Consider the following 25237-nt stretch of genomic DNA (forward strand, 5'->3'; position numbering starts at 1 on the left):
CACAAATTTATGGGTATAACTACAGGTAGCAAAAAAGACACCATTGAGACAGTTATTTATGCAATTTGTGGCTATAGTAATATTCTCTTGCAATTGCTTTTAAGCAGCAAAGTTTGAATTATATGGTTAGTACCATATGCTGGGTCTGAGCAAAATTTAGGAATAAAATGCTGTTATTTCTATTATTTAACACAGTGTTAATCCATACTTGTTTCAGCATTTGAGTTTATTCAGTGAAAGTAAGCTTATTGTAAGCTTATTGTTTCAAATTCTCTTTATTTGTATGTGTATTGTATGTTCATTGTTCTACCTAAATATTTGTAATAGCGACTTTCAGACAATTATTCTTTCAACTTTACTGTAATAACTGTCTATTGGTTTTACACAGTGCCTTTTTTAATATAAGGCTCTGTATTGATTGCAGAGACAGCGCTATAGCAGTGCAAACGTCGAAGAGCAACTTCCACTATGTACAGTGGTATCAAATAACCCTAATTTTTATTTTACGGGAAAATGGTACTTAGAAAACTGTCAGAAAAATTTTGGGTTTGTCTGCCAAAAGGATCAGGGTAAGGTTTTGTTTTGCTTTGCTTCTCTTTTCTTACTATACTGAATCATTGTGCTTTGTTTTCATCCAGAAGCAACTTGTTATAGGTGTCTGTAAAACCAAGAACATAAGAGATTTCTAAGCTTGTTTGATATTTAGGCAGACAAGCTCTACACTAATTAATTAATAGCTGTGATGTAGAATTAATTTCTAAAAAAACAAAAAAAAAGAGTTGTTTTCTTTTGAACTTTGAGCTTTTTGTTGCCTATCTTAGAATCAGGGGTAGAGATGAAATTTCATGTTTTCTGTCATGGCAGCAGAGGTACTGCATGAAATCACAAAAGGAAAAATGAGGGTAATTTTGTGAGTATATGATTATCGGGGGTGGGATTTGCAATGTTAGATTGGAATAGACTCTAGAAAATGTATTTCTACAAACAGTGCAGATGGGCAGGTTGATCAAATAGAGTTTGGCTTTTCTTTTCACACTTGTCTAATTTTATTACCATAAAGTTCCCTTGTTAGAAGCACAAAGCTTTTGAGAGGACCATGCATTGTTTGGTTTCCTCCACTCGCATTCCTGTATTACCTCTGGGATGGAGAGCTGTTGGCTTCCCCAGGGTGCTGGCACAGCTTTGGAGCCCTGTCCCAGGAGCAGCTGCAGACCTGCTAGTGGGAAGCTGTCAGGGCATGTTACCGGAATAGATCAGCAGCAAATTATTAACTGTAAGCAAAGGGGGGGGGGCTGTAATCTGAGCCTGTACAGAGTGTTCTTGGATGCTGTACGTACTGCAGGGGTGGTTTAATATGCCTCATCTTCATACATCACCTCTTAGTTAAGCCCTGAGTCTAAAGAGACAATCTCTCCTGCTGGCTGCCTAGGAGGTGCAGGAGAGAGAAGTAGAATAAACAAATACAAACTTTGGGCAGTGCTCAGGTGTGGTTGCAGCAAACCATGGCCATCATTTATTGTGAACTGCAGTTGGGGGGAGTGCTGGAGTAATCCTGCACAAGGTGTAGAAAAAATAAATAAATACAGTTTCCTGCTGGTTTGTTTCCTTTACCTCCCGATCGTTTGTATTTTAACCCCTTGTGGCTGCTTCGGGCAGACGGAAAAGGCATTCAAAGGCAAGAAGGAAAACTGTTGCCATAGGGCAGCCAGGCTACAGGGCACTGGGGGGAAATGGGGCTGCACTGGGTGCTCAGGAACCCTCCCCATTTTCTCCTGGCTGGATGAATGTAAGGTGTGAATGTATCAGTACCTGGAAAGAGGAACTGGTGCTTTGCTTCTGCCATCCTGTCTGCATCCCATTTCCCCTTTTTAGAATTATTTTCTGTAGGAAACTAAAACGAAATAAACCAGCAGCTAAACTGAACTGGGTTCTGGTCTCTTAGTGGTGCTTCGTTTAAGATTGTGGCAGCGTTTTACTGCATCTCCTGCCTTTTCTTTCTTTGTTTTAAGCAGTGATGCGCACTGTGAAAGCTGGAACAAAACAGAGTGCTCCAGTTAGCTCAAGAGCAGAGTTTTCCTTGCTTAGAAATTTCTAATTTTAAATGATGTATGAATGACAGATAATTAATTAATTTACTTTTTTAAGATACTTGACTCCTTGTCGTAAGGGGAGCCCAGTCTAAAAAACACTCCAGCTCCTAGTAACCCACTTCAGTTTGTAATCACAGAGAAGTTTTATAGGCAGAGGTAATTAATCCAAACTGACAAACAGGATTAAAACCGAGGCATTGCTTTATTTTAATAGTCTTGCTTAAAGTATACTGTGAGCATTCATCACATTGGTAAAGGCATTCGCCCCCTGTAGGAAAGCAAGCTGCACCAGCATTGCAGATGGGGCTGCGATGGAAATGGTCTCTTTCTCCTGACCTTTTTTCCTCATGGGAGACCTTCTGTTTCTTAAAACTAAAAAGTCCACTGCTGCCCTGCTATTTTTCTTTTTTTAAGACGTGGCTGTTAGTTTATCATCAAAAGGACATTGAAGCCTCTATGCACAAAGGATTTCTCTTCAAGTGCCAGTACTGTGGTCTTCCATGCATTTGCTCGTGGACAATAAAGATGAGCTCAAGAAGCTCCCAAGCACTTGTACCACAAGCCACAGTTTGTCATCCTCTCATTGTGCCAGTGCAGTCATTTGTGAGGCCAGACTTTGTGTTGTAAACTGATCTTGGAAATTACTGAAACTAGTGTGCCAAAAAAGAAGTAACCTACGTTATATGCAAGCTTATCTGGGGTAAGAGCACTCTGCAGCCCACTGCAGCTGGACATCTGGGTTATGACCAGATCCCAGGTGATTTCTTACTGACCTTCAAGCTGCTTGTTTTAAAAAATTAATAACTCCTGTCTTTTTGTTTATAACAGACACATCCAGACATGTCATCAATGCATCTGAAACATACCCTGTGCCGGATACCTTAGAATATGGAAACAGAACATATCAGCTCTTACGTGGGAATTTTACATGGTCTTCGGCTTTAAAAACCTGCATGGCAAATGGTGCGGAGTTGGTCAGCATCACAAACCAGTATCACCAAGCTTTCCTCACAGTCATTGTGAATCGCCTGGGATACAACCACTGGATCGGGCTGTTCACTTCAGATGTATGTAGTGGACTCCCTGACTGTGAATTTGTTTCTGCAAAGGAGTGTTTCCAGAAGCAAGCTAATGAGCTGTGTCGCTCATTTGAAGCCACAGGAAGTTTGCATCTAGAAATGAAACCTGGGAAAATTTGAGCCCTGATAAGTTTTTTGCAACGTAATGTGTAAATCTGATGAGAGCCAGTTTGGTGCAATGAGTACTGAAAACTCAGAGCCATAGAAAACATTTAAAAACACGCACAAAAATCCCTTGTAGGGTCAACAATGAAATTATGTTGCTTCATTTGTAGTGGCTCAATGGCCCAAATAACCACTAGCTGAAAACAGCAGGTAAGATGTAGTTTGTGGTCTCCAAGAAGTAAGTTGCGAGGATCCTTGGAGCTCCCTTTTGTAGGTCCTTCTAGATCTACCCAGCCTTCGGAAAAGTAAAAGCCATTCTGCAGTAGCTGGGGAGGATGCCACCAGAAGATGAACTTCTGTGGTGCTAAAGCCTATCAGAAAGATAACCTGAAGTTTGTTTTGGCAGAACGGGCTTAACTTTGAGTGGTCGGATGGGACAAGGTCTTTGTTTACCTTCTGGGAAGATGACGAGTCGCAGGCCTTTGGCAGCTGTGTTTACATCGATACCTGGGGGCACTGGAAAAGTGCTAACTGTGAAAGACTTCTGCAAGGAGCAGTTTGCCATGTGCCACCCAGTAAGTCGGAGTTCAGTTTTGTAGCTGCACATGTGTGCATTGACAGTGGAAGTGTATGAAAAGAAACTCATTAGTTAGAGGTTAAACAGTGATGATAGTATTATTCAAAACTTTAATATATTTCTGGCATTTCCTTGCTGCATCTCCTATTTGTGAAACCATTTTTTCCCCATGAAATATTGGCCATAAGGTCTGGTCCGTAGGGAAATGGAAAGAGAACTTTCATAATAGAAAAAGGCGCAGGAAAATTACTTTGTCTCTTCAGTGAACACTGTATTATCTGTGAAAAATGATGATTGCTAATAACCTAGCTTGAAGGGAAATAAATGCATTTTGCTGCAATTAACTATAGGATGCGAGAAGGGAAGCATTTAGAGCAAAGTGAAAAATTAAAGTCACATCTTCCCTGATTGCACATAAAAGATTTTGCAGCTTTTTTCTGTAAAGATAAGAATATTTTGCTGTATCCTAAAACATATGTTTCCTGCACTGTTCTGTCAGTTACCTGGGCTCATTTGAATCCAGAATTCTGGTCTGGAACTCCATTCAGCCCAGGACTACAGTCTTTGGCAGCATCAGGTTCCCAAAATAGTTCTTGTTTGGTGGTATTTATCACCAAGGGTTTGCTTACAGCTTTTTATAGCTTAAGGATCTGTTGAGAAGAAAGCTGTTTTGGAATCCTTCAAGACAAACATGATTCCTTCGCATGTTTTTTGTGACTAAGCTGGCTTATTTTCTAATTTGTTTATGTTGAGTTCTGCAATCATATACAGCCTAAGGTTTATTTAGTTATTTTCAAACGTGTTTTGCGGCAAAGTAGGAAGCATGGGAGAGACCATAGGTAACATAGCCAGATCTACAGCACTGCCAAAAAGCGGTGCTGCAGTGTGCTTATGGAGTTGCCCTGAGTCAGAGGAATCTGCTGCAGCATGTTGCCCACTGGAGAGGCTGCCTGCTGCTTACTGGGGGAAACCCTCCTCTGTGCCACGGTATTTGGCATCAGTTATCTGTGCAATACAGTCCTTGGAAATCCCCAGCCCTCTGGGAGATGCTGGGAAGCCCTGAGTGCTCAGATGTGCCTGTAGCTGGCTCATGACTCCCTCTGCACATCAGCACCGGTTAGATTGTCCTGGTACTGCTGTTGCAATCCAGCGAGGATTTTGATCAGAAATAAAGCCAGCTTTACAATTCCAATACAAATATATGCAACTGCTACATTTTCACTTTGAAAAATAGAGGCATGATGCAATAACATGCTTATTAGCACTACTCCAAAACAGAATGTGGAATGTTATATTAATGTTTATATTGTTGTGCCAATAAAGCCATGCTGTTATTTCTATCACAGAAAAGAAACTCACCGCCTATAAAGGCTTCTGTTCAGAAAAAAGTGTTCCCTGGATCAAATTCAAAAGCAGTTGCTACAGCTTTTCCACAGTTCTGCAGGGCACAAGTTTGGACACTGCATATGAAGTCTGCAAAAATCAAGGTAACGATTTTGTAGCTACAAAATACCATTGTGATACATATTATCTGAAATTACTGAAATCATGGCATGAGTCTTCACTAGTTCAAGATGCTGATAGTGAAGTTCATAAGCCAGCTACAAAGCTGGATGCAGTTTACATTAAAAAACCCAGGTCCTTTCCATCCAAAATACTGATTTCTAAAATAGAACATAAAATTAGTTTTTCCCTTCAAACTTCTTTAAAATCACGTGAGAACAGTTTTGCATGAGCCTGAGCATTCTCACATTAATTGCAAATTTAAGAATTTATAATGTATAACCAGACTTTTCAAGCTTTTCAATTAAGGCTCATAATATTGACATTTTGAAATGCAGTATTACATTTCAGTGGCATAGACTGTTTGGAAACTTGTTCTGTGTTTAATTTGTAGGATCGAGTCTTCTAACTATTCAAGATGAAGATGAAAATGCCTTCATTTTGGAAGAATTGCACAGTTTTGGTTATTCTGTGCAAATGGTTTGGTTGAATATCCTGCTTGTTACAGACAGTAGGTTTTGAATCTGTTCTGGGTTTTGGTTATTTTAATGCTACCATCTTCCTTTGAGGGGTTTTTTTGATGCTTATTACCTGTTTATGATGTAGTAAAACCAGTCAAGCTTTCTTGTCGTACTTTTTAGTATACTGGATACTCAGTATGAATGTGTGCGTGTGAATGCCTTTATCTTCGTCTTAAAGATGCACTACAGGCTGTCTTATCTCAAATACATAGAGTGTTTTCAAATCCTTCAAGTAAAAAAATGAAGTGGTATAGTGGTCAAACAGACAAAATCCTGACATTCTGTAATACGGTCTTTTTTAAAGTGAGGGTAAGTCCAACTGAAACAGATATTTATCAAAATGCTGTGATATTTTATAATGATTTATGACTTCTGCCTCTAGATGAGACAGTCTCCTGGTTTGATGGTTCTCCCTTAAACTACTCCAACTGGGGCATCAGGGAGCCTGAATTTGATCATCTCAAAGGGAATTTCTGCATCAGCCTGAGGACCACAGATGGTGTCTGGCAGTTATCTTCATGCAGAGAAAAAAAGGGATTTGTATGTAAAATGGATGCAGGTATGTGCTTCCGTAAAAGAAGACAGTTGTGTCCTTATAACCGTTGTTTTACATGTTTCTTGTCGCTTGCTTACTTGCTCTTAGTTTTCATGAATAATTCCATCCCTAGGTATTATTAAAAATAGAAAAAACCCAGCTGGGGTAACCTCCTTTTGAGGAACCTGGGCAGCCAGTTATTGCTGACTGCAGTAGACTTGCTGTTGTATGGGGGAGTCATGTGCAGAGCATCAGATTGACCTCCCCAGACCCCATATGATAGGAAGGCCACAAAGACACTGCATTAGTAGGAATGCAAGTCTGTGAGAACTGGAGTGTTTCCAGAGCCCACCCCAAGTGCCTGACTCACTGTTGGACACAGTAGCTACCGCTGCAGACTTCTGCTCATGCGTTTATACCTTAAAAGGTGGATAAATACTGCTGTTCATCCTTGCACAAGTGTCAGTTAATATATCCTGCCAAGTTTAAGGGATTTTAGGTAACAGATTAGATCACATTTAACTTGGCCATTTGGAATCCTATTGATGTGGGTCAAATTAAACAAAGAACAGTCTGCTCTTGTATAGTTTTAGATAGATTCTGTTCACAGTATCAATTCTACAGTGAGTATGTATGGTAACTTCTGTTATCTCTGTGGGCAATTTTATGATGGTTCTGGATTCTATTTCAGATATTGATGCAACAGAACCCTCCGAAAAAGGTAAGTTGTCTCCGTACTTCCTTTTTTCTCTTTTTTTTTAGAAGAAGTAATAAAATATTTTGAGCTGGTATTTTGTGAGGTGACATTTTTCACTCTTAAACCTGTAATTTAAAATGTGTGACATATGGGGAGTAATAATATGTTTTCCATAAAACATCTATGTGTTTATATTTAGAATTATCTATTATAGCTCTATTTTCTTCTGAACAATTTCTGTCCTCCCTTTCAGCATCAGACCGTGGACTTGTCGCTCTGGCTGTTCTCGTGACACTGGTGATGCTGGCTGCCATTTCCCTTTTTCTGTGGTGCCTCTACAAGCAGAATAACCAGCTCTTCCGCAGGATACTGTGGGTCAGAAATGCCTATTTGCCACAGATCAATGCTGATGTTCCTGCTTTGGAAGAAAGCATCCTCATTTCTGATTTTGAGACAAGTGACAACAATTAATTGATCAGAATTAGCAAGCAGTCACATCTTTCATGTGGAACTGCATGATCTGCAGTGGTTTTCTCCTTCCTGGGAATTTCCCCAGGGCATCCATATCCAGAGAAACTCTTGCAGTCATTCCTATGAATACCATAGGGGCTCCCTACCTTGGAGAGCTTTTGCTTTGTGTTAGGATGAAGTGAGGATGCAAGGCAGAACCACTGAGAAATTGGCTCCTTTGGGGCAAGCCAGGAACTGAAAATACTCCCACACTATAAACTTCCAACTGCTCACGTGGGGCAGTCATGTCCAAGGCCCCAGAGCAGCAGGCATTCTCATGGAACTTTTTCCTTTGGGAGTGATTGGGCTTTTGTTTTGTTTTTATATGTTGCAGAATCTGCTCATGAGCCAGCATTAAAATTTGGCATCAAATTTAGGAACTCTGAAACATACCCCTAGGGTTATGGGATAGGTTTTGTTTCTTTAATAGCCATTCCTTCGGCAGAATGAGCAGTTACTTTTCAGACCGTGGATTCTTGCCAGGTGGATTTCCAGGCTTGCAGAGAGATGAAGTCACTTTTGAATTGAGGGTGCCAGAGTTTTGGTAGTTTGCCCTGTGATACCTATTTCATGTTATAAAACAAGTTAGTCTAGAAATATAATGGCATCCGGGCTTTGTGATCCCCAAGGTAATATATTCGAGATGCATCCAGTGCCTTGTTAAAATGTAACTGGGTGATATCTCGCCTAGGTTATTTCAGAAATGGAATCCCATCAACCTTTTTTCAAGACACTTTGGAGCAATATCCGAAGAAAAAGAACTGTTGCTGAAGTTATGGTAATAAATTGCTTTACTTCTCACTTGCAGTATTTCTGCAAGCAGTATTGATGTGTGTTCTTCTGAGACCCTGCTCTCAAAAGCTGAGGATGATACATGGGGAAGCTGTTCCCAAAGGGTGCTGTAGTCCTATAAGCTGATGTAGCAGACCCTCAGAAGGACACTTTTCACTTTCTGTGTTCATTCTAAGGTGCTAACAAAAGATAGACTTAGCTGACCAGTTGGTCTGCAGGCTGGTGGTTGTGAAGGACCCAGCTCAGGTCTCAGCACTACCTCAGTTACAGCAGCCCAAGACAGCAGTGCTTACTCTCCACGGGACCACCCTCACCAACCCTTCACCCGCGTCTCTTGGGAGTTCCTAGCAGGTTCTCAGGGATGTTATTTCTTGTTTTTATTGCAGCGTGGAAAAACAAAAGGTTGGTCAGGACGAGCCATTCTAGAGGTTTACTGTGCCTTCAGTGGCCTCTGAGAGCTGCTGCGCAGGGCTGTGTTTGTTGTGGGGCTTGTTGGTTTGCTTGTTTTATGATGACTCATTCTAGTAACTTAGCAAGAGCCCTAACATGGAGGTACATTCCTCCGAATTCAGCAAGCAGCCAAGACCAACTGAAATGTTTTACACATGGTTTGTGCACATGCACAGGAATGTATGGCTGCCTTTCAATTACATTTCACATGGCCAATGCTAGAAACAAAAATTGCCTGTTCGTGTCATGGTTACGTATAGGGTTATTTTTAAAAAGTATTTAATACACGGAGTATTTCTGTGCCGGTTTACAGAACTGTTCAAAAAGGTTGTCAAAGGGGCTGCAGATGGTTTTGATCCCAATATAATTTTCAACTTACTGTTTTCTGTAACTTCTATGGGTGTAGCTATCACAAGTTTTTCCATCGTATAAAATATAAACAGCTTTTCTGTGTATAGTTTGGCTAATGGCTTGACCCCATACATTAGTATTCAGTAATGTTTTAAAGGTTTGGGTTTAGTCGTCTAGATTTGTCTATGGGGCTGTTTTTACATGAAGTCTGTCATTAGACTTTGTGGACTGAAACTTTTGAGTACAGTTGCCAGATCACCTGCAGTGTGTATGTATGAACTGTGATAGGTTCTTTACCACCAGGAGAAGAGAATCAAAAAAGGTTGTGACCATTTCCCCCTTCCCCATGAGAACTTCACCTGTTCAAACTACAGTTGGAGAAACTTGAACCAACAAATCCCATTCTTCACATTCACTGCCTAGTGTGTAAATGCTGCCTTCTCACAGTACGGCAAGCAGAGTGGCTTGCAGGATGGCTTTTGTTTGCCAGAGTAGGCTGTGCTTTCTCCAAAGATGTGTATTCATCAGGTTACAGTGTTGTTATTAGTTATGCAGGCTCTTGTCAGATTTTGATGTGGTTGATGAAGGTGTATATTCTTTTTCACAAAACCTGACACAGGCATTTTATCAATTTTCCTTGAAGAATGTTGTAATCCTTTGAATATGAATGTTTGAAGGACAGTGGCACAATAAATAACCCTAACCTCAAAATAGTGATCGTTGATTAATATTAACTCTGATGTAGGTTACCTTTCATTAAGGGAAAAATAGTTCAAGCAGTATTTTCTCACTACTTTGAAATGGTTTTGAGGGAACAGACCCTTAAATATTCATTTTTAAATCTTTCATCATTAAACTTTTATAATTGTAGCTATTATTCACTCAAGAATGTAACTGTTGATTGCTTCCTAGCGTTTGTTCTGGGTTTTGTTACCCATCTTTTGTTTTCCCTTGATCAGAGGTCTCCTGTACTGTTCCTGATGAGAGTATGTGGTGGCTATGGTTTCACTGCTGATCTTGATGACACTGGCAGTGAGTTTCACTGTATTATTTCAGCTGGAAAATTAAAGTGTCCTTAATAAATTTGTGTGCTGTAATTTTCTTGAATCTTTCCCCATCTTTAATTGGCTGCAGGCTTTAGTGTCTCGTAGCAGCAGTCCCCAGGTTTCACACCGGCTCATCCTGGTAGAAGAGGAACAGCTTGCACCAGCCTCCTTTCTTACTATGTGGATGAACATAGATCTGGGCATTGCAAACGGTTTCTACATGTGGTGGTCTCAGTGTATAGTGGCCTCAATGTTTCCCAAGGCATGGACAAAGATGTCCCAGAATGTGTGTGGAGGAGGTGCTGGGAGGAGGAAGGAGACACAGCATCATCAGTTAAGGATGAAGGATTAGAAGCATGGCGCTGGCACACAGATGTTCTTCCAGCCTACTGCCTGTTCCTGGCAGCCCTGGGAGCTGGGGCCATTAGGGATGAGTAGTAGCCTGGAGGAATTTTCCTGCTGGACTGTAGAGGCTGTGCTGTGTGGGAGCTTCTTCTTTCTGCCACAAACAAGGTAGAGATGCATGGACTGTAGCACAGTACCTTCCATGGCTAGCACTGAAGTGCTTCCCATGTCAAGGAACTGGGTTCACCAGAGCCTGAGCAGGTAAATGAATGTTGCATTTTCTTGTGCCATGCTCCTTTGACAGTGTTTACTGAAAGTGTTGGATATTTTCATACCACTTGGGGGGATGGAAGGATATTTCCACCAGAGGTAGATACATTCAGGCGAACATATGACAGACTTTGTCTACCAGATGTTGGGGTCTGGAGAAAAAATCCATGTGCTTGATACCTGTAAAATCCACTCCAGGAGAAAAATTGGTCCTTTTAGCAGTACTTGCAGAGTGTCTCTGAGGGAAGGAGATGCCTCATGCAGCTGTCACATTCCAGCCGGATGGGAGTCTGCAGTGGGAGCATATGTGCCCTGGAGATGTCCAGCATGAACGGGCAGAGCAAAGGGCACAAGGCTGTAAGTGGGCAACGTGACTCCCAGGCAAAGCCCCTTCCAGCTGTGCTTCTTCTGGGTGCAGTGCTGCCCTTTGTCCAGGGATCCTCCTCTCTTCTGCTCTCCTTCTCCCTTCCCCTACCTTCACACACACTTCTGTGGCTGGGTCATGACAAGAGAGGAGCCATGGGGCTGCTTGAAATCTGTGGAGTGCAGTCTGGAAGGTGTGCAGGGAAAAGGTAGGGGTTTGCACGCTCTGTGAGACTTGACCAGCTCTGGTTCCCAGGGCACCATCGCACAAATTCCTGTTTAATTTAGCCTCCTGCTTTTTTCTTTCATCGCATTGCACCTCCATTAGTGTAGTAACAGGCATCCTCAGTATCTTGTAATAATAAACTCACTGTGATGAAATCCGTGGCATGCTTTTCCTCCAGGGCATTTAGAATGTTTTGGCTAAAAGCTAAATTGCATGCATTCAGCAATGGGCCTCTAAATCCTCAGCTTAAAAAAAATAAATAAATATAAAAGGCACCCTTTCTTAAGCTATAATAATAATATAATATTTCCTTTGGTAATAAGTGGAATGTTGGTTTTAAATCCCCCCAGGCCAGCGCTGATCTATTGCAATCTGATGCAGCCCTCGTGTAGATGACTGTCAGAAGCAAATTCACAGGAGTTACGATGTTCTGAGATGGTAGGTGTGCTCTGGATTAAAGTTGATTTTGGGGCTTGGAAACACAGTCTCGGTTTGGCCAGTAGATGGCACTGGAACACACAGAGCTGGCAAAATGGGCTGCGCAAGAATAAAAAGTCAGGGAGCTGCTCCGGATCCTTTGGAAGTTTTCATTAAATGAGCAGCGAAGCTCCCAAGTTAGGGGTCTGCAAATATCAGTGTCAGCTCTTAGCCATAGCTGGAACATTACAAAGCTGTGTTAAAACAGCTTTTCCAAGTCTCAGGGTTTGTTCTCAACAACTTTAAGGGGATGCATTGAAATGCTCAGATTGGAATAACTCAGGTCTTTACTTTGGTCTGTGGCTTTTTCTTCTGTTTGATGAGTGATGGGAAAATCCACTTGGGTTCCTGAGTATTAAATAAATAAGTAAGTATATCCTTGAGGTATGTTTTCGTTCTGGTCCCTTTACTGGAAAGGTAATTCACAGAAAACACTCCAGCCAGGTCCCATTACTGTAAATGGATTTGGTTTAGCATTTTATTCCTTGGCTGTAGCAATGCAGGCATTTACTTACTAATTTACATGGGCAAATGAAAATGAAGACATAGAAATTGAAATTATTATACATTTTAGACATCCATTCCATAAGTAAACATTCCATAGCACTTTTGAAAGCAGTTTCATTTTCTCCTTCTCTCAATTTATTCTGTGAAGTGCTCAGAGTGTAAGAGTTGCTGATCCCTTTCTATAGCCATTATCATTATGCAGGATGACTATGGCTTGGATTCTGATAATACAAATTTAAGCATAAAAAATGGTGCTGAGAATAATTTTGGAATAAAGCCTCACTTCAAGGTCTTAGTTTTTATAATGTTATATTTTTAATGTTATATTAATAATAATGTTATATTTTAATGTTATATTTTTATAATGTAATGTTAGTTTTTATAATGTTTTATAATGTTTTATAATGTCAGGGGACTGAAGCACCTCCCGTATGAAGACAGGCTGAGAAAGTTGGGGCTGTTCAGCCTGGAGAAGAGAAGGCTGCGTGGGGACCTCATAGCAGCCTTCCAGTACCTGAAGGGGGTCTATAGGGATGCTGGGGAGGGACTCTTCGTTAGGGACTGTAGTGACAGGACAAGCGGTAACTGGTTAAAACTTAAACAGGGGAAGTTTAGATTGGATCTAAGGAGGAAATTCTTTCCTGTTAGGGTGGTGAGGCACTGGAATGGGTTGTCCGGGGTGGTTGTGAGTGCTCCATCCCTGGCAGTGTTCAAGGCCAGGTTGGATGAAGCCTTGGGTGGGATGGTTTATTGTGAGGTGTCCCTGCCCATGGCAGGGGGGCTGGAACTAGATGATCTTGAGGTCCTTTCCAACCCTAACTATTCTATGATTCTATATCCTTATACTGCAGCTCTTCTAGACCTTCCCAATTCTCCTGTGATGAAGCAACTGCAGTTGTCAAAGGAAGTGTACTAGACCCAGCCTGCCAAAGTGCTTGCAAGTAACACCACAATAATTTGTGACTACTGAAGTGGTTCTCAGCTGTAATCATTTCCAAAAGTGCACAGTTAGGTAATAGCAGAAACACTTCTACTACAATTTCCTTTATTTTTGATGCTTATTTTTGTTCCTTGACTTGTTGCTGTTGTAACAAATCCTAACATTTTCTTAACCTCAGCCTGCAGACTAAGTCTCTACCTCTGTTCTCAGAAATAAATGCTTCAAAACATAGTTTTAGTGGCAACAGCTAAAATTATAGATACAAGGTAAATGTTGAAATATGTAGTGGACTAAAAGTCACTCTTCTCTGCATGCTAGTAGGGGAAGATTCTTTCTCTGAACCACACACATAAATGCCTAACAACCTGCATGCCACAGAGGCAGCCAGCCTGCAGCTAATAGCGGCAGTCACTGGGTGGTTGAAGGCCTTCTACCACTACTGGGTTGACTGGTAGAATGCAGTGGCTGGGTCAATGTCTCAGAATATACATTGGAAAACAAAAACTATCCACGTATCTTCTCAGATTTTTATAGATGGATATTCATCTTAAAAAATTGATGCTGTACAAACAATCCTCTGTATTTTAAAGAAAATTAGTCCATCAAGTACTTTCAGAAAGCTATTTCTTCAGGTCATTTATTCTGAAGCATGATCTTAGGCCATTGAACCATCCATAACCTGATTAAACCTGCTTTGCCACTTCTTCCTGTCCTAAACCTTGTGTGCCTTGTAGGTGAGAAGCCCTTGCTGGAAACCAAAAGCAAGCTTGCATGGTGCTGATAAAAGGCAGACTCTACCTCCTCAGCAGCTTCGGGCTGCATGGCTTCACCAATGCTGGATTTGGGACTCCACCCCAGACCTTGATGCTTCCAAATTCATTCAGGTACGCAAGCAGAATCTCTAACATTGGGCACTGCCAATAAGCTGGAGTACATAAACTTTTAATATAAAGTAAAAGAATATTCTAAGTCATGTAAGGCTTCATTTGTTATGGTCCTAGCACAGGTTACCCATAATTCTGCTTTATCTGCACTATTTTCTTTTGGGATGTTTCTCCTGATCCTATTATATATCTGATATCTGTCACCTACCTAAATGCTTACATGACCTAGGCATTACATATTATGTTATTTAATACTGAACAACATCAGAAGGATTCTTTCTGAAAAGGTAAGAAGGTGTTGTTTCTGTTCCACATATCATGTCCTGGTATTCCTATGGGATGACAACTGCTGAGAGGCAAGTAAATTGCTTTAATTATTGTTTCAAAAACAAACATTGAAGATGGAGTTGTACATAAGTGACACATTGTTACTATAAAAAAAAAATAAGGTTCTCTTCAGTTAAATGTGGAAATGCATCGGAACAGCTTCAGTAGGCTTTCCTTTTGGAAAGAACAAATTGATAGAATACCTACAGAAACAGCAGCTGCTTTACCCTTTAAAATAGCTGTAGTATAAATAGCAGAATGGCTCCTCCCCACACACCATACCCAGGAATGCAGCTGACATTGGTTTTACCGCTGCAGGCTTCTGGGGTGCCTTGCCCCACTGAACACAGCACCTCAAAACCAAAAGGACACATGCAAAGAAGGAACTCTTTTCAGTTTTAGGTCTGTTTTCCCCCAGAGAAGTCACGGACCCAGGTGATGGGGCACCTGATGACCTGTTCACTTGGGTGGTACTTTGAAGTTGTCTTTGAGAGGTACCTTTGAGTGGTCCAGTTGCCTTAGCAGGTCTGGAGCTGGATCCTAGGTGGGGATAGCCGCCCGGGAGAAGCAGCAGCCCTCTCAGGAGAGAGCGATGTCCCGGGCTTCTCCTTCCTCCCCCTTTGTAACACTTGGTGGAAACAGCAACTTCGTGCACAGCAACTGCTCAGTTCAAAGCTCTCAGGTATGACTGACTTACAGGGCAGCTTTTGGCAGACTTACAAATAACTGTTCCTAGTTCCATGTGGGTCTGCTGGAGTGTGTCTGTGGCCAAATCTGGTTCAGGAGCTACTGGATAGACTGTAAGGCCCATGACATTCAAAGCAAAGCCATAAGTTATGAGAAAAGGCAGGAACGGTTGCCCTCAGTTCTACCAGGATCATAAAATCATCAAAAATTTCCTTCTTGAAGTTGGATGCATTTAATCCATTTGCATAATCACATCAAAAAGAAGAAAATTAATTCTGACATGGACATTATTCAACATTTATGGATATGGTATTTAAATAGAGCTCTAATCCAGCTAGGAGGTTTTGTGTCTCCCTCTGGAGAGAGAGGAACATTCAATAGATGCTGAAAAAAGCTGGAGCCCTAGAAAGCTCACATTGGAACATGATACCAAATACGACACCCAAAACAAATGCAAGGCTTAACCTAAGGTACACAGCGCTATATCAGAGCTAGTGTATTGTTTTTATGACTGCATTTTAAAGCAGTCTTTCTTCTGATCCACACTAACTGCTGGGAAAGAAAAATAAAGCTTACTTGAAAATAAGAAGATTTTCTGGCTGGAGGCCAAAACTTCACAAGAGAATACTGAAGCATAAATATGCTTTGTTTGATGTCTTTGTTTCTGATAGATGTTGACTGAATTCAGGAGGATGACAGCACTTTGAACAAAACCAGCTGGGGGAGGTCAGTTTGCTAATTATTAACCCTCTAGAGAAGAGATTGACTTGGAAATGAGCATACAAAACATGCTGGGAAAATATAAAAGGCGATGTGGGTTTCTCTGGAAAAGAAATACCTGTTCTGTGGCTTGTATTTTATGCAGACAGGGAGGAGATAATTTGCGATATATAACTGAATTTAAGATGGATAACAATTCAGTCTTAGACTCATTTTCTCCCTGTAGTATGATTCAGCAGTTCTGAAGCAGAAATAAGTCAAACACCTAAGGAATCATGAGAAGTTATACATTTATAGTGATATAAGTCATAGGGGGGGGAAAACGATTGTGTCTGCCTCTTGACCACTTTGCAATAAGGAAAAGTGGGTTTTCAAAGCTCTAAAGAGGAGAGGAGCATCAAGCTGCAGACTGTACCTTAGAAAATACTATTCAAAAGCTACTGCGGTAAATATTCAGAACCCTAATGTAAAAATATAAATCACAAGAGGGTGGGTGGAGGGAAAGCATAATAATCTTTGGAAAGTAGACTCTGCTGTTACATATTTACATCTTACTCTACCTGGATGCTCTAATCCTTACACTTCAACCTGGACAGAGAGGTGACTATGTAGTCTGTACAGGTATTTTTCCCCCATCTTAAGTGTTTTAGGGATAGAAGAAAGGAAGCATTAGGCATTGGCATTACACCGAATTCCAGTGCAGTTCAGTGTTTAAGTTGTGGCCAGTCTTAGCTATAATTATATGGTGAAATGGAAACAGAAAAAAAAAAAAAAAAGATGAAAGAAAAAAAAAATCCTGGTACAAAAAAAAAACTAACAAAAAAAACAACCGGGGGGTGGGGTGGTGGGAATAAACCCCCACCAAACACAACTCAAAAGATAGGAGAAGAAAAGACATTTAGGAACAACTTTCATCATTTGCTTAACATTGGAATTCTTTTCCTGGTTGATACATTGGTTGCAGCACAGAGACATCTGCTGTTAGCAAGTGCGTGCCAAAATAGACATAGCAGAATGCATTATTTAAAACAAATAGATCATGTGGGATGCCAAACTGATTTTTGTTTTCTTCCCCATAATTCAGTGTGCAGTCATTTTAGGTGTCAGGCTGTTAGAGAAAAATGTTACTGTTAGGCAACCTTTTTAAAGTTGAATTGCTTGACAATTAATTTCCTATCAGAGACGTGGCAGGAGGCTTGGAACTAGATGATCTTTAAGGTCTCTTCCAACCCAAGCCATTCTGTGATTCTATGTGCATATTTTTGACTTTGTAATGCTGTAGGTGGTATTACAAGGTCAGCTAAAGTCCTATCCAGTAGCCTATACAGTGGCTAGCAAAGTATGTTCTGAACTTGTCCATTCCCTGATAATTTGCAGCTCTCTGTAGTTATTTTGATGTAACTCGTGTGTGTGTACTGACAGATATTAGAAATGATGGAGTAATTACAAAGTGTGCCATTTCCAGAATGCTGCAATAGTTTCCTGTCCCTTCCGGGACTGATTTAAATTGCAACTAGTTATGTAAAATGAACACTTACAGTACTTGTGACCAAACACGTTAAACTCGAGCATCTCTCAGTGACCATGAGTGACAGTCTTAGTATGTTACCAGGCACTTCAAGATCAGAGGGGAAATCCGCATATTTGCACAGGAATTCCTGCAAAGGGGACCCAGCCCCTCCTGCTGGTGAAGTGCCAGTTGTGTGAGATGCTTCAGTTGTGGGTCCTGCTGCTTTCATCCTACCCTTGTGAGAAAAAAACAAACTTCCAACCAAGCAAACAAATCTAATGGGTGGAATATTCAAGATATGAGGCATGCATCACTGTTTCTGTGCTTAGGCAATTATAATACTAATAACAAGCAAGTAACCAAATGACAACAGAGCAATGGTCGGTCATTGAATCCATGAAGCAGCCAGTCTTTATTCCTGTATCTCAGAGGAGAGCTGGGCAAAAAGGAAAGAGAAGCTGTGCATTTTACTGTTGTGCTGTTTTGGGGCAGGTACAGGCAAAAGCCTCTGTTTTGCTGGCTTTACTACTATTGCTATTTCATGTTGACCAACTCACCTGTTTTTTGCTTTGAGTGTTCCCCCTATAAAATGGTGTGTGTGTGTGTGTGTGTTTTCTAGGGAGAATGATTGCCAAGTACTATGCAAGCTGCAAAAACATCTTGTTACTAAGGGGACCCCCTTTTGCATGAAGTACCTTATTCTATCACTGTTTCCAGGCTGCTTCTGAAGCCAAACAGATACATGTTATGCCAGAAAACTGTTGGTAAAATTTAATTTCCAAAGTTATTTTTTTCCAACTAAACTTGAAACAACTTTTGTTCTCAGTTCAGGCTAATAGAAGCAACAAGGAGGAGCTAAAATGACAATGTCATGAAATGGATAAACTAAGTTTATTTTCAGTTATGTATTGGGTTAAAAATGTGAGGTTACCATCCCAGGATGTTTCATTACAGTGTTGTTATGGTGTTATATTAGAGCATTAGCAATCTTTCAAAATCCATGGTATTGTTTATAAAAGTAAAGTAATTGAAGGCAACTTCTGTTTAAAGGGATCTCTAGCACTGTGTTTGTGTTTGCTCATGCTTTCTTTTTATGTTCAACCTTTGCATTTAAACATGTGTTAAATGCATAAAATATGCTCTGACTTGGAGTCTCCACCAACTTTTGCTTTTAAAGTCAAGACTCTTGGCTTTCCTTTTGCTTGTTCCTATTTTGCCTGTCTGTCGTCTCCTCTCTGGCAGGGCTTGTGGCTATAAAAGTGTGTGGGAGTAAAGGTTAAAGATAAATGCTAGGTTTAACAAATACAGTTATTGTTGCCATAAGGATTCCCTTCTAAAGTTAGTGGTTGCATCACTAAGTTAATGTTAAAATCAATATACTTTTAGCACTTTGTCTTTCTAAAGAGTACAGGTTGTCAAGTCAAGGGCTAGATTCAGAAGGTGAACATAGTCTAACTGTGGACTCTACACTAATAAGTAAACATTGAACAAGAAACAATGAGAACATGGGTGAGACTGTGCTCCAGTACTAACAGTACTCATTTGTGGGGAAGAGGGAGCCTAAATTCCACTTTGTGCTCGAAGAAATATTTCAGTGCTTAGAATAAAGCAGATCAGCTCTAAAAGGAAGCACTGAGAACTTGTTTTAGCCTGGTAGTTACTGAATTAAGAACAGATTCAGCTTGAACACGGCTGATGATCTCTACAATGTATGTCTTTCACAGAGATGATCTCTGAAGTAACCAAATGCTGAAGGCTTTATAGCTTGAAGTCTACTCTGAAGTTTTGTCTAGAAGCTTGTTAATGGTTAGTGCATGTGCAAAGCACTGCTGATCTCAGTCATAAGGGATCTGTGCTGTTATGTATTATCTTCATTCTCCCTCATATATTCTGCGTCAAGCACATGAAACCAGCTCACCAGCGGTACTTGTGCAGTGATGAAAAGCTGATAGCAATACTCTCATAGACTGTCCCTGATTTACCTTTGGTGTCGAGCACAGAGAAGAGTTCTATAAACTCATTTGTATGCACTGTCCACCCACAAACTTTATCTTGAGTTGCGCGAGTGTTGAGTCACAGACAGGTAGTTCTTGTTCAAGTCCCAGCTTCATGTGGGTAATAACAAAAGCTATTTCAGTCTCACCCTCAGAAATAACAAGAGTAAGGTGCAAATAATTTCTTTACAACAAAGCCCACTCACTTCAGTAGAAAAATGTGAACAGCAAGTTCCAGTTAGGAGTGCCTGCTGATTTGTTCGCCCAGTAGGAATTTTCCTCTGGATCAAGAAATTACTTGGTGGACCACATCAGCTAGATCATTCTTGTCTGCATGCTTGCTGACCTTGTAAAAAAAACCATCTAGAGGCTGAGATGGTAAATACTGCATTTAGAAAAGATGTGTTGGCACTGCCCAGATAGATCATATTTATCTGGATGCACACTAATTCTATCCTTTATCACAGCTTTTCTGCTTTGCCTGGCACTGATGTTAGGCTTGCCAGCCTTTAGCGTTTTCCATCCTGTCCCCTCATTTCCACCCTGAAATCTTTTTTTAGGGATCAGTGTCACATTGCCACCCTCCAGCCTCCCGGCACAGAGAGAGCTTAATGAGAAAGGTAGAGCTATTAGTCTGTTATTTCAGCCTTATTACAGCCTTTCACAGTTAGCACCTTTCAGGCAGAGTCTCTGCAGACTCCCTCAGAAAGAAGGGTTCAAGTGTGTGGTTTACCTGTTTATTCCAGTGTCTACATGCAAATACATCGTTTGGCTTCTCTGGAAATGTTTTGGCCTTTCCTTTTTTTCACTCTACAGTTGTCATTTGCACCATCGGACTCCAGTGGGCTTCTTGGTCTTGATGTGTCTAAGGAATGATTTAATATTAGCCTGGATTCCTTTTGCTAGCTGCTGATCACACTTTTTTATTGTTATTTCACTGTGCATTCCTTTAATGTGTTGGTTTATGAATCTTTCTGTGGTTTTTATTTTGAGATGACTTAAACTTCTTGTTTCTAATAATCTGCTCAGTAGTGAGATTATCTGTGCTCATTTCCTTTTACCAGTTCTCAAAACTTTAGTAGATGGCATACACTGATGCTGTGCTGTGCATCCCTCATCAAATTCAGCTCCACCTTTTACAATTTACTGTTTCTAGTTCTCCTTTTTGTTTCTTCTTCACAAGCTTCCTCATTTCTATGTCTCTTTCTTTTGAAACTACACGTAACTGCTGTGAATGCTTGACCTTTGTCAGGCCTGTAGGAATTTTAAATACAAACACAGGAACAGCAACTGTGAGCAGAAGATGTAGGACACGATTTTCTGTGTTAATGAGGACCATATGGAGGGCTGCATCTCTTCAGTGGCCTCCCTGTCCCATTACTCCGTGAAGCAGTATTGATGGAGTCGAATGTAGTCTGTGTTACATTCCAATGCTGCAGTGTCCTGACAACACAGGGATTATCTGAAGTACAGTTTTGGTTGTATTCCCCACACTCTTTGCCCTTTTTGCCCATCTGTCTCTCTCAACATACCCATTCTGTCCTTCTGGTCAGGCAGGCAGTCTGCAGACTCAGTACTTACAGATGCTTAAAGATGACATTTTGGTCTATGTGGATTCTGTGTCAACTGCTGGCTCCCTACTTTTCTAATTTGATTTGATTGTAAGATCTCCTTAATAAATTTCAATACTCCATCACCAGTAGAGGTGACTCTTCTATTTTCTATGTATTTTATGTTCTGGTATGGTGATGTCTTACACGTCTAGGATGTCATTGTCTTTGCATAAGACTACACACTTGATTTCCATCCATTTATTATTTGGCTTTTTAGCATTTGTGTAGAAGTATGTGTGTTGCAGTGTTTGTTTCCTTCATCTCCCATTTGAAAGGCACTTTGGTTTCCATTCCTTATTTCTGCGCTCTGGCCTCTCCTGCACCTAAAAAGACACGATTTCCAAGCCTCGGCTGATTGCATGGGGAACAGTGTGTTCCCTACACCTGCTGCTCTTCAGTTCATAGCTTAATCAATCACAGCCTTTAAATGCCATCAGTTTAGTCCCCAATGAGTCCACCCTTTTCATGTGGGTTCTTTTAATCTCAGAAGTGCTCCCACCTCCAGATCAATCTGAAATTTTGCTCTTTGTAACATCCTTTAAGCTGCGTATTGAAAGTTTGCCCCCTTTCTGGTCACACAAAAGGTGTGAGAGCATTTTGGAGCGTGCCATTGGAGAAGGTCTTATCTTCATCTTCCCTTCAACAAGCTAAATTTTGCCTCCAGAACATCATGTGAGACTCAGACCCACAGGCTGTTCCCCAGCACTTTTATTGAAACCGTTCTTCTCTGTGTGTTTAAAGAAAAAAAAAAATAGAAAAAAAGCTTTTTCATTTAAATGTAACAGTTCTTCCGCCTGAATGAATTTGTATTTGCTAAATAGCTGATGTTCTTTTAAGCCACTCCTCCAAACTATGTGTTTTGCAACAAATGTGATGTGCTACAAAATATCATCTGAGTTGTAGCCTGCTTCTACAATCGTAATTTGAGCAATAATCCTACACTGGTACAGTGACAACAGAAAACAGCTTTTTGAGGGGATTGAGCACATATATAGTGCCAATAGAGCTACAGCACTGAGGTGCAGTTTACATTAAAATAGCACAGTGCGGGTATCAGAGGCCCCTTTTTAAAGTGCTACAAACCAGTATCGTTTACCACTTACTGCACAGTTTTAAGCAGTTCTCTGAATGTTGAAGTACCACTTGTATTATTTTTGTTGTTCCAGGAGCACACAGACATCCCAGCAGGAGTCAAAGCCAAACCGACGCCCAAAGAAAGACATTCCCTGATATCAACAGACAAAGATGCTGATGGGGCGTGACAGCTGGCCCTGGCAGCTTCTCCAAAACTCCTGTTGACCAAATGCAGCATGTCTGCAGAGAGATCCAGTTGATGGGAACTGGCTTGTACCTCAGTCAAGGGGATCAAGTGGACATGTTAGCTGAGGTGTGTGAGCCAGATATGCAACTCTGATACATACAGGTAGCAAAGAGCTTGCTGAAGAATTTCCTTCACCTGCAGCACCCAAACAGACCTGGTTTCTGTGAACACTGGGCTTTGCAGTTCACGATAAATTTGAAAGGAAAAATCCTATCCCTTAAAACCTATAACTTGGCTTGCAGTTTTGGAATGAGTTGGGTGTTGTTTTCTAAAATCTTTCTGGTAAAGAAAAACAGCAAGTCTGCCATATGGAATATGTTGCATTTGAAACAAATTTTGTCAGCTAAACTTCAGAGTCTGGCTGTTGTCAAACAAACTGAAAAAAAAGAAAATAATTGTTAAGAAGTCAAGCTCCCTCCCTATGGAAATAGCAGTTCCTCATTCCTGTCTACAGTGGCCATATTTTAATAGTACAGGAGTGGTTTAAAAAGGCTATCACTTGTGTCATTTTTTACTCTGATGTTTGGCTGTTGGGAAGTTCTTCCCCAGTGAGTGAGTGCTGTGAATCAGGACCTGGGAAGAAGCCGAAAGGTTCTGTGGAGCACTCGGAGGCTATGTGCCTAGCCTTAGTCATTCAGAAGAAATCAAGGCACTTCATTCTATCTTGAGAAAAATAATCAGGTAACAAACTAGCCACGTGCTGGAATTTTGATTTTTGTCACATTCTGCAGTAGATGGCAAAAGCTGCTGCTGACTCCAAATGGCAAGTATGAGCTAGTGTGTGGTGACAGTGTTTCCCACTGTAAAAACAGCTAGATACAGCATTTGAACTGCTGGTCATGCCACTGCCTCCATGGAAAATGTCAAGGGAGAACATTGGGTAAATGTTCCACATTGCTAGAGGCAGTGCAGGAAAAAAGGGATTGGCTTTGAGCATCTTCCATTACACAAATTTAAGTCTGTGTTGTTATAAATGTTTCCTTCTTTACATTGAATTTTGGCACAACTAGATGATGGTTGTTCCTATTCTTTACTAATACATTCTGTAGAGATGAGTTGTTACTTCAGTTTTTCAGATAGGTCTCATCTTTATTCATGAAATGCATCCTGACTACACTGGGTGCTGTCTTTTGAAAATGTGAATAATGTAGTGTCCAGCAATCTGGTTGGCACAGATCCCATTTGGCATAACTGCAATAACACTGTATGGGCGTTAGATGGGTGTGTTGAGGTTTCTGGTATCAACAAATTAAATGCTACATAATTTATGATTCTGAGGCTCTATTTTTAATCAAAGAAACTGTCACTGCAAAGCTTTATTAGGCACTGGTGTGATGTCAGATGCTTGTGTAATATGGGGGGTTTTGATTGGCAACATGGTTTTTCAGAACTTTTGCCAGCTTAAACTCAAATGCTGCCAGTCATATGATTAAACTTTTTCATCAACAAACTGAATTGGGCTTATTTCAAAAGCTGCCAATGTGCAACACAGTGTTTATATTTGAAAACTCGATGACTGAAAAGATGCCTCCTTGAAAACCCAGTGACCTGTTTTAGGAGCGCACAAGTCATGAAAATTGCTCAATGTTTATGTTAATAAGAGACAAACCCAAACTTGCATGCTCTATATATAGATGGTTTATCTTGTATAAAATCTTCTAAATAATGCTTGTTTGTTTGGATAACATAACAAAGCGATGCTTTTAAATTACTCAGAGGTGGTGATTATATAAGGTATTTTGGAGATCAAGAGTTAAGGGTAACTTGTCTGAAAATAAGCTCATTTGAGAAAGGAGAGAAGAAACCAAGTGAATTATTTCACCACGAACAAAAAAATGTGGGTAGCTGGGAGAAATCATCCTAAGATAGCGTTAGTGTGATTAGCTGCTGAAGCGCGCTGGCGCGCAGTTTGTCCATGTTCCTTGCATTTACTCGGTGCAAACTCTGGCCTAGATTATTCACTCAGTGCACTCACTTCAGCTAGCCACACCTTGGGGTTTTTTTGCTTTCAGGCTTTTTACTCGACTTGCACAGCTCTCCAGTGACTCACTGACAGCTGTTTGTTTTTAAATGTTAGCAAAAGCCAGTTTGGTTACCAGGGAAAGGGCAACTTGCCTAGTGCATTCTGTTCTTTACTCGGATTCCACCTTAGAGACAAATAAGAGCTAGAATTGTGCCAGCCAAGTGAGGCTATTCCCATTGGAAAGGGATATAAAATTTGCCTGCCAACCTTCTCCTGTCTGGAAGAAATAGGAGATAACCTCTTTTCACTTTGAGGGACATGATACAGGCAGAACAGATCTGGTTCAGTTACTTCCGTTCTTTTAGTATTGTTTTTGTGAGCATTCTGCAGCTGCTGGCTGGCAGCCATGCTGGATGCAATGAGAGTAACAGCTTGGATTGGTTAGAAATAACATTTCGGTGAGGACACCTTACCGGAAAGAAATCAGTTGCCTTTTATATGCATTTCTCTGCTGCTGTGATTGTTCTGAGTCTAGAAATCCCCACTAATGCTTGAGTTTGCAAGAGAAAAATGATCTTGACACACTGGCCAAAAGAGCAGTAAAGCTGAGATGCTCTTTTCCTCTGCTAAAGAATAGGTGATTAGCAGGATGGGGGTACAGCTAGTGGCAGTAACCTAGTGCAGGGGGTCAAATGGGTTTCATACACACTTTTAGGCCAGCACTGCCTAGGATTAAATGATGCCTTAAATTGCACCATTAGGGAGTTGGCTCAGAAGTACGTGTGTTAACCTTGTGTCAAGAACTAGGCTGAACTACAAGTCACAGTAACTTCA

At 40.8% G+C, this 25237-nt stretch overlaps 1 protein-coding gene and 1 long non-coding RNA gene across 4 annotated transcripts in view; both read left to right on the forward strand.

Moving 5' to 3' along the window:
- The window catches only part of PLA2R1 (phospholipase A2 receptor 1), a 38933-nt gene extending 28640 nt beyond the window's left edge, over nt 1-10293 (forward strand). For all 3 annotated transcript variants that reach the window (XM_065670609.1, XM_065670610.1, XM_065670611.1), the window contains exons 23-30: nt 425-569; nt 2919-3157; nt 3681-3849; nt 5198-5338; nt 5749-5865; nt 6258-6434; nt 7102-7131; nt 7361-10293. In XM_065670609.1, the coding sequence (XP_065526681.1) occupies nt 425-569; nt 2919-3157; nt 3681-3849; nt 5198-5338; nt 5749-5865; nt 6258-6434; nt 7102-7131; nt 7361-7578 (1236 nt within the window). In that variant the 3' untranslated portion in view covers nt 7579-10293. The remainder of the gene's footprint in view (nt 1-424; nt 570-2918; nt 3158-3680; nt 3850-5197; nt 5339-5748; nt 5866-6257; nt 6435-7101; nt 7132-7360) is intronic.
- Nucleotides 10294-11365: 1072 nt separating this feature from the next.
- On the forward strand, nt 11366-24039 carry LOC136011125 (uncharacterized). The gene is made up of 5 exons (XR_010611218.1): nt 11366-11443; nt 11811-11898; nt 13296-13456; nt 14119-14268; nt 22286-24039. It is a non-coding gene; the product is annotated as an uncharacterized LOC136011125 (long non-coding RNA).
- The last annotated feature ends 1198 nt before the right edge of the window (nt 24040-25237 follow it).

The sequence above is a fragment of the Lathamus discolor genome, chromosome 3 (genome assembly GCF_037157495.1).
Source record: "Lathamus discolor isolate bLatDis1 chromosome 3, bLatDis1.hap1, whole genome shotgun sequence".
Taxonomy (NCBI): Eukaryota; Metazoa; Chordata; class Aves; order Psittaciformes; family Psittacidae; genus Lathamus; species Lathamus discolor.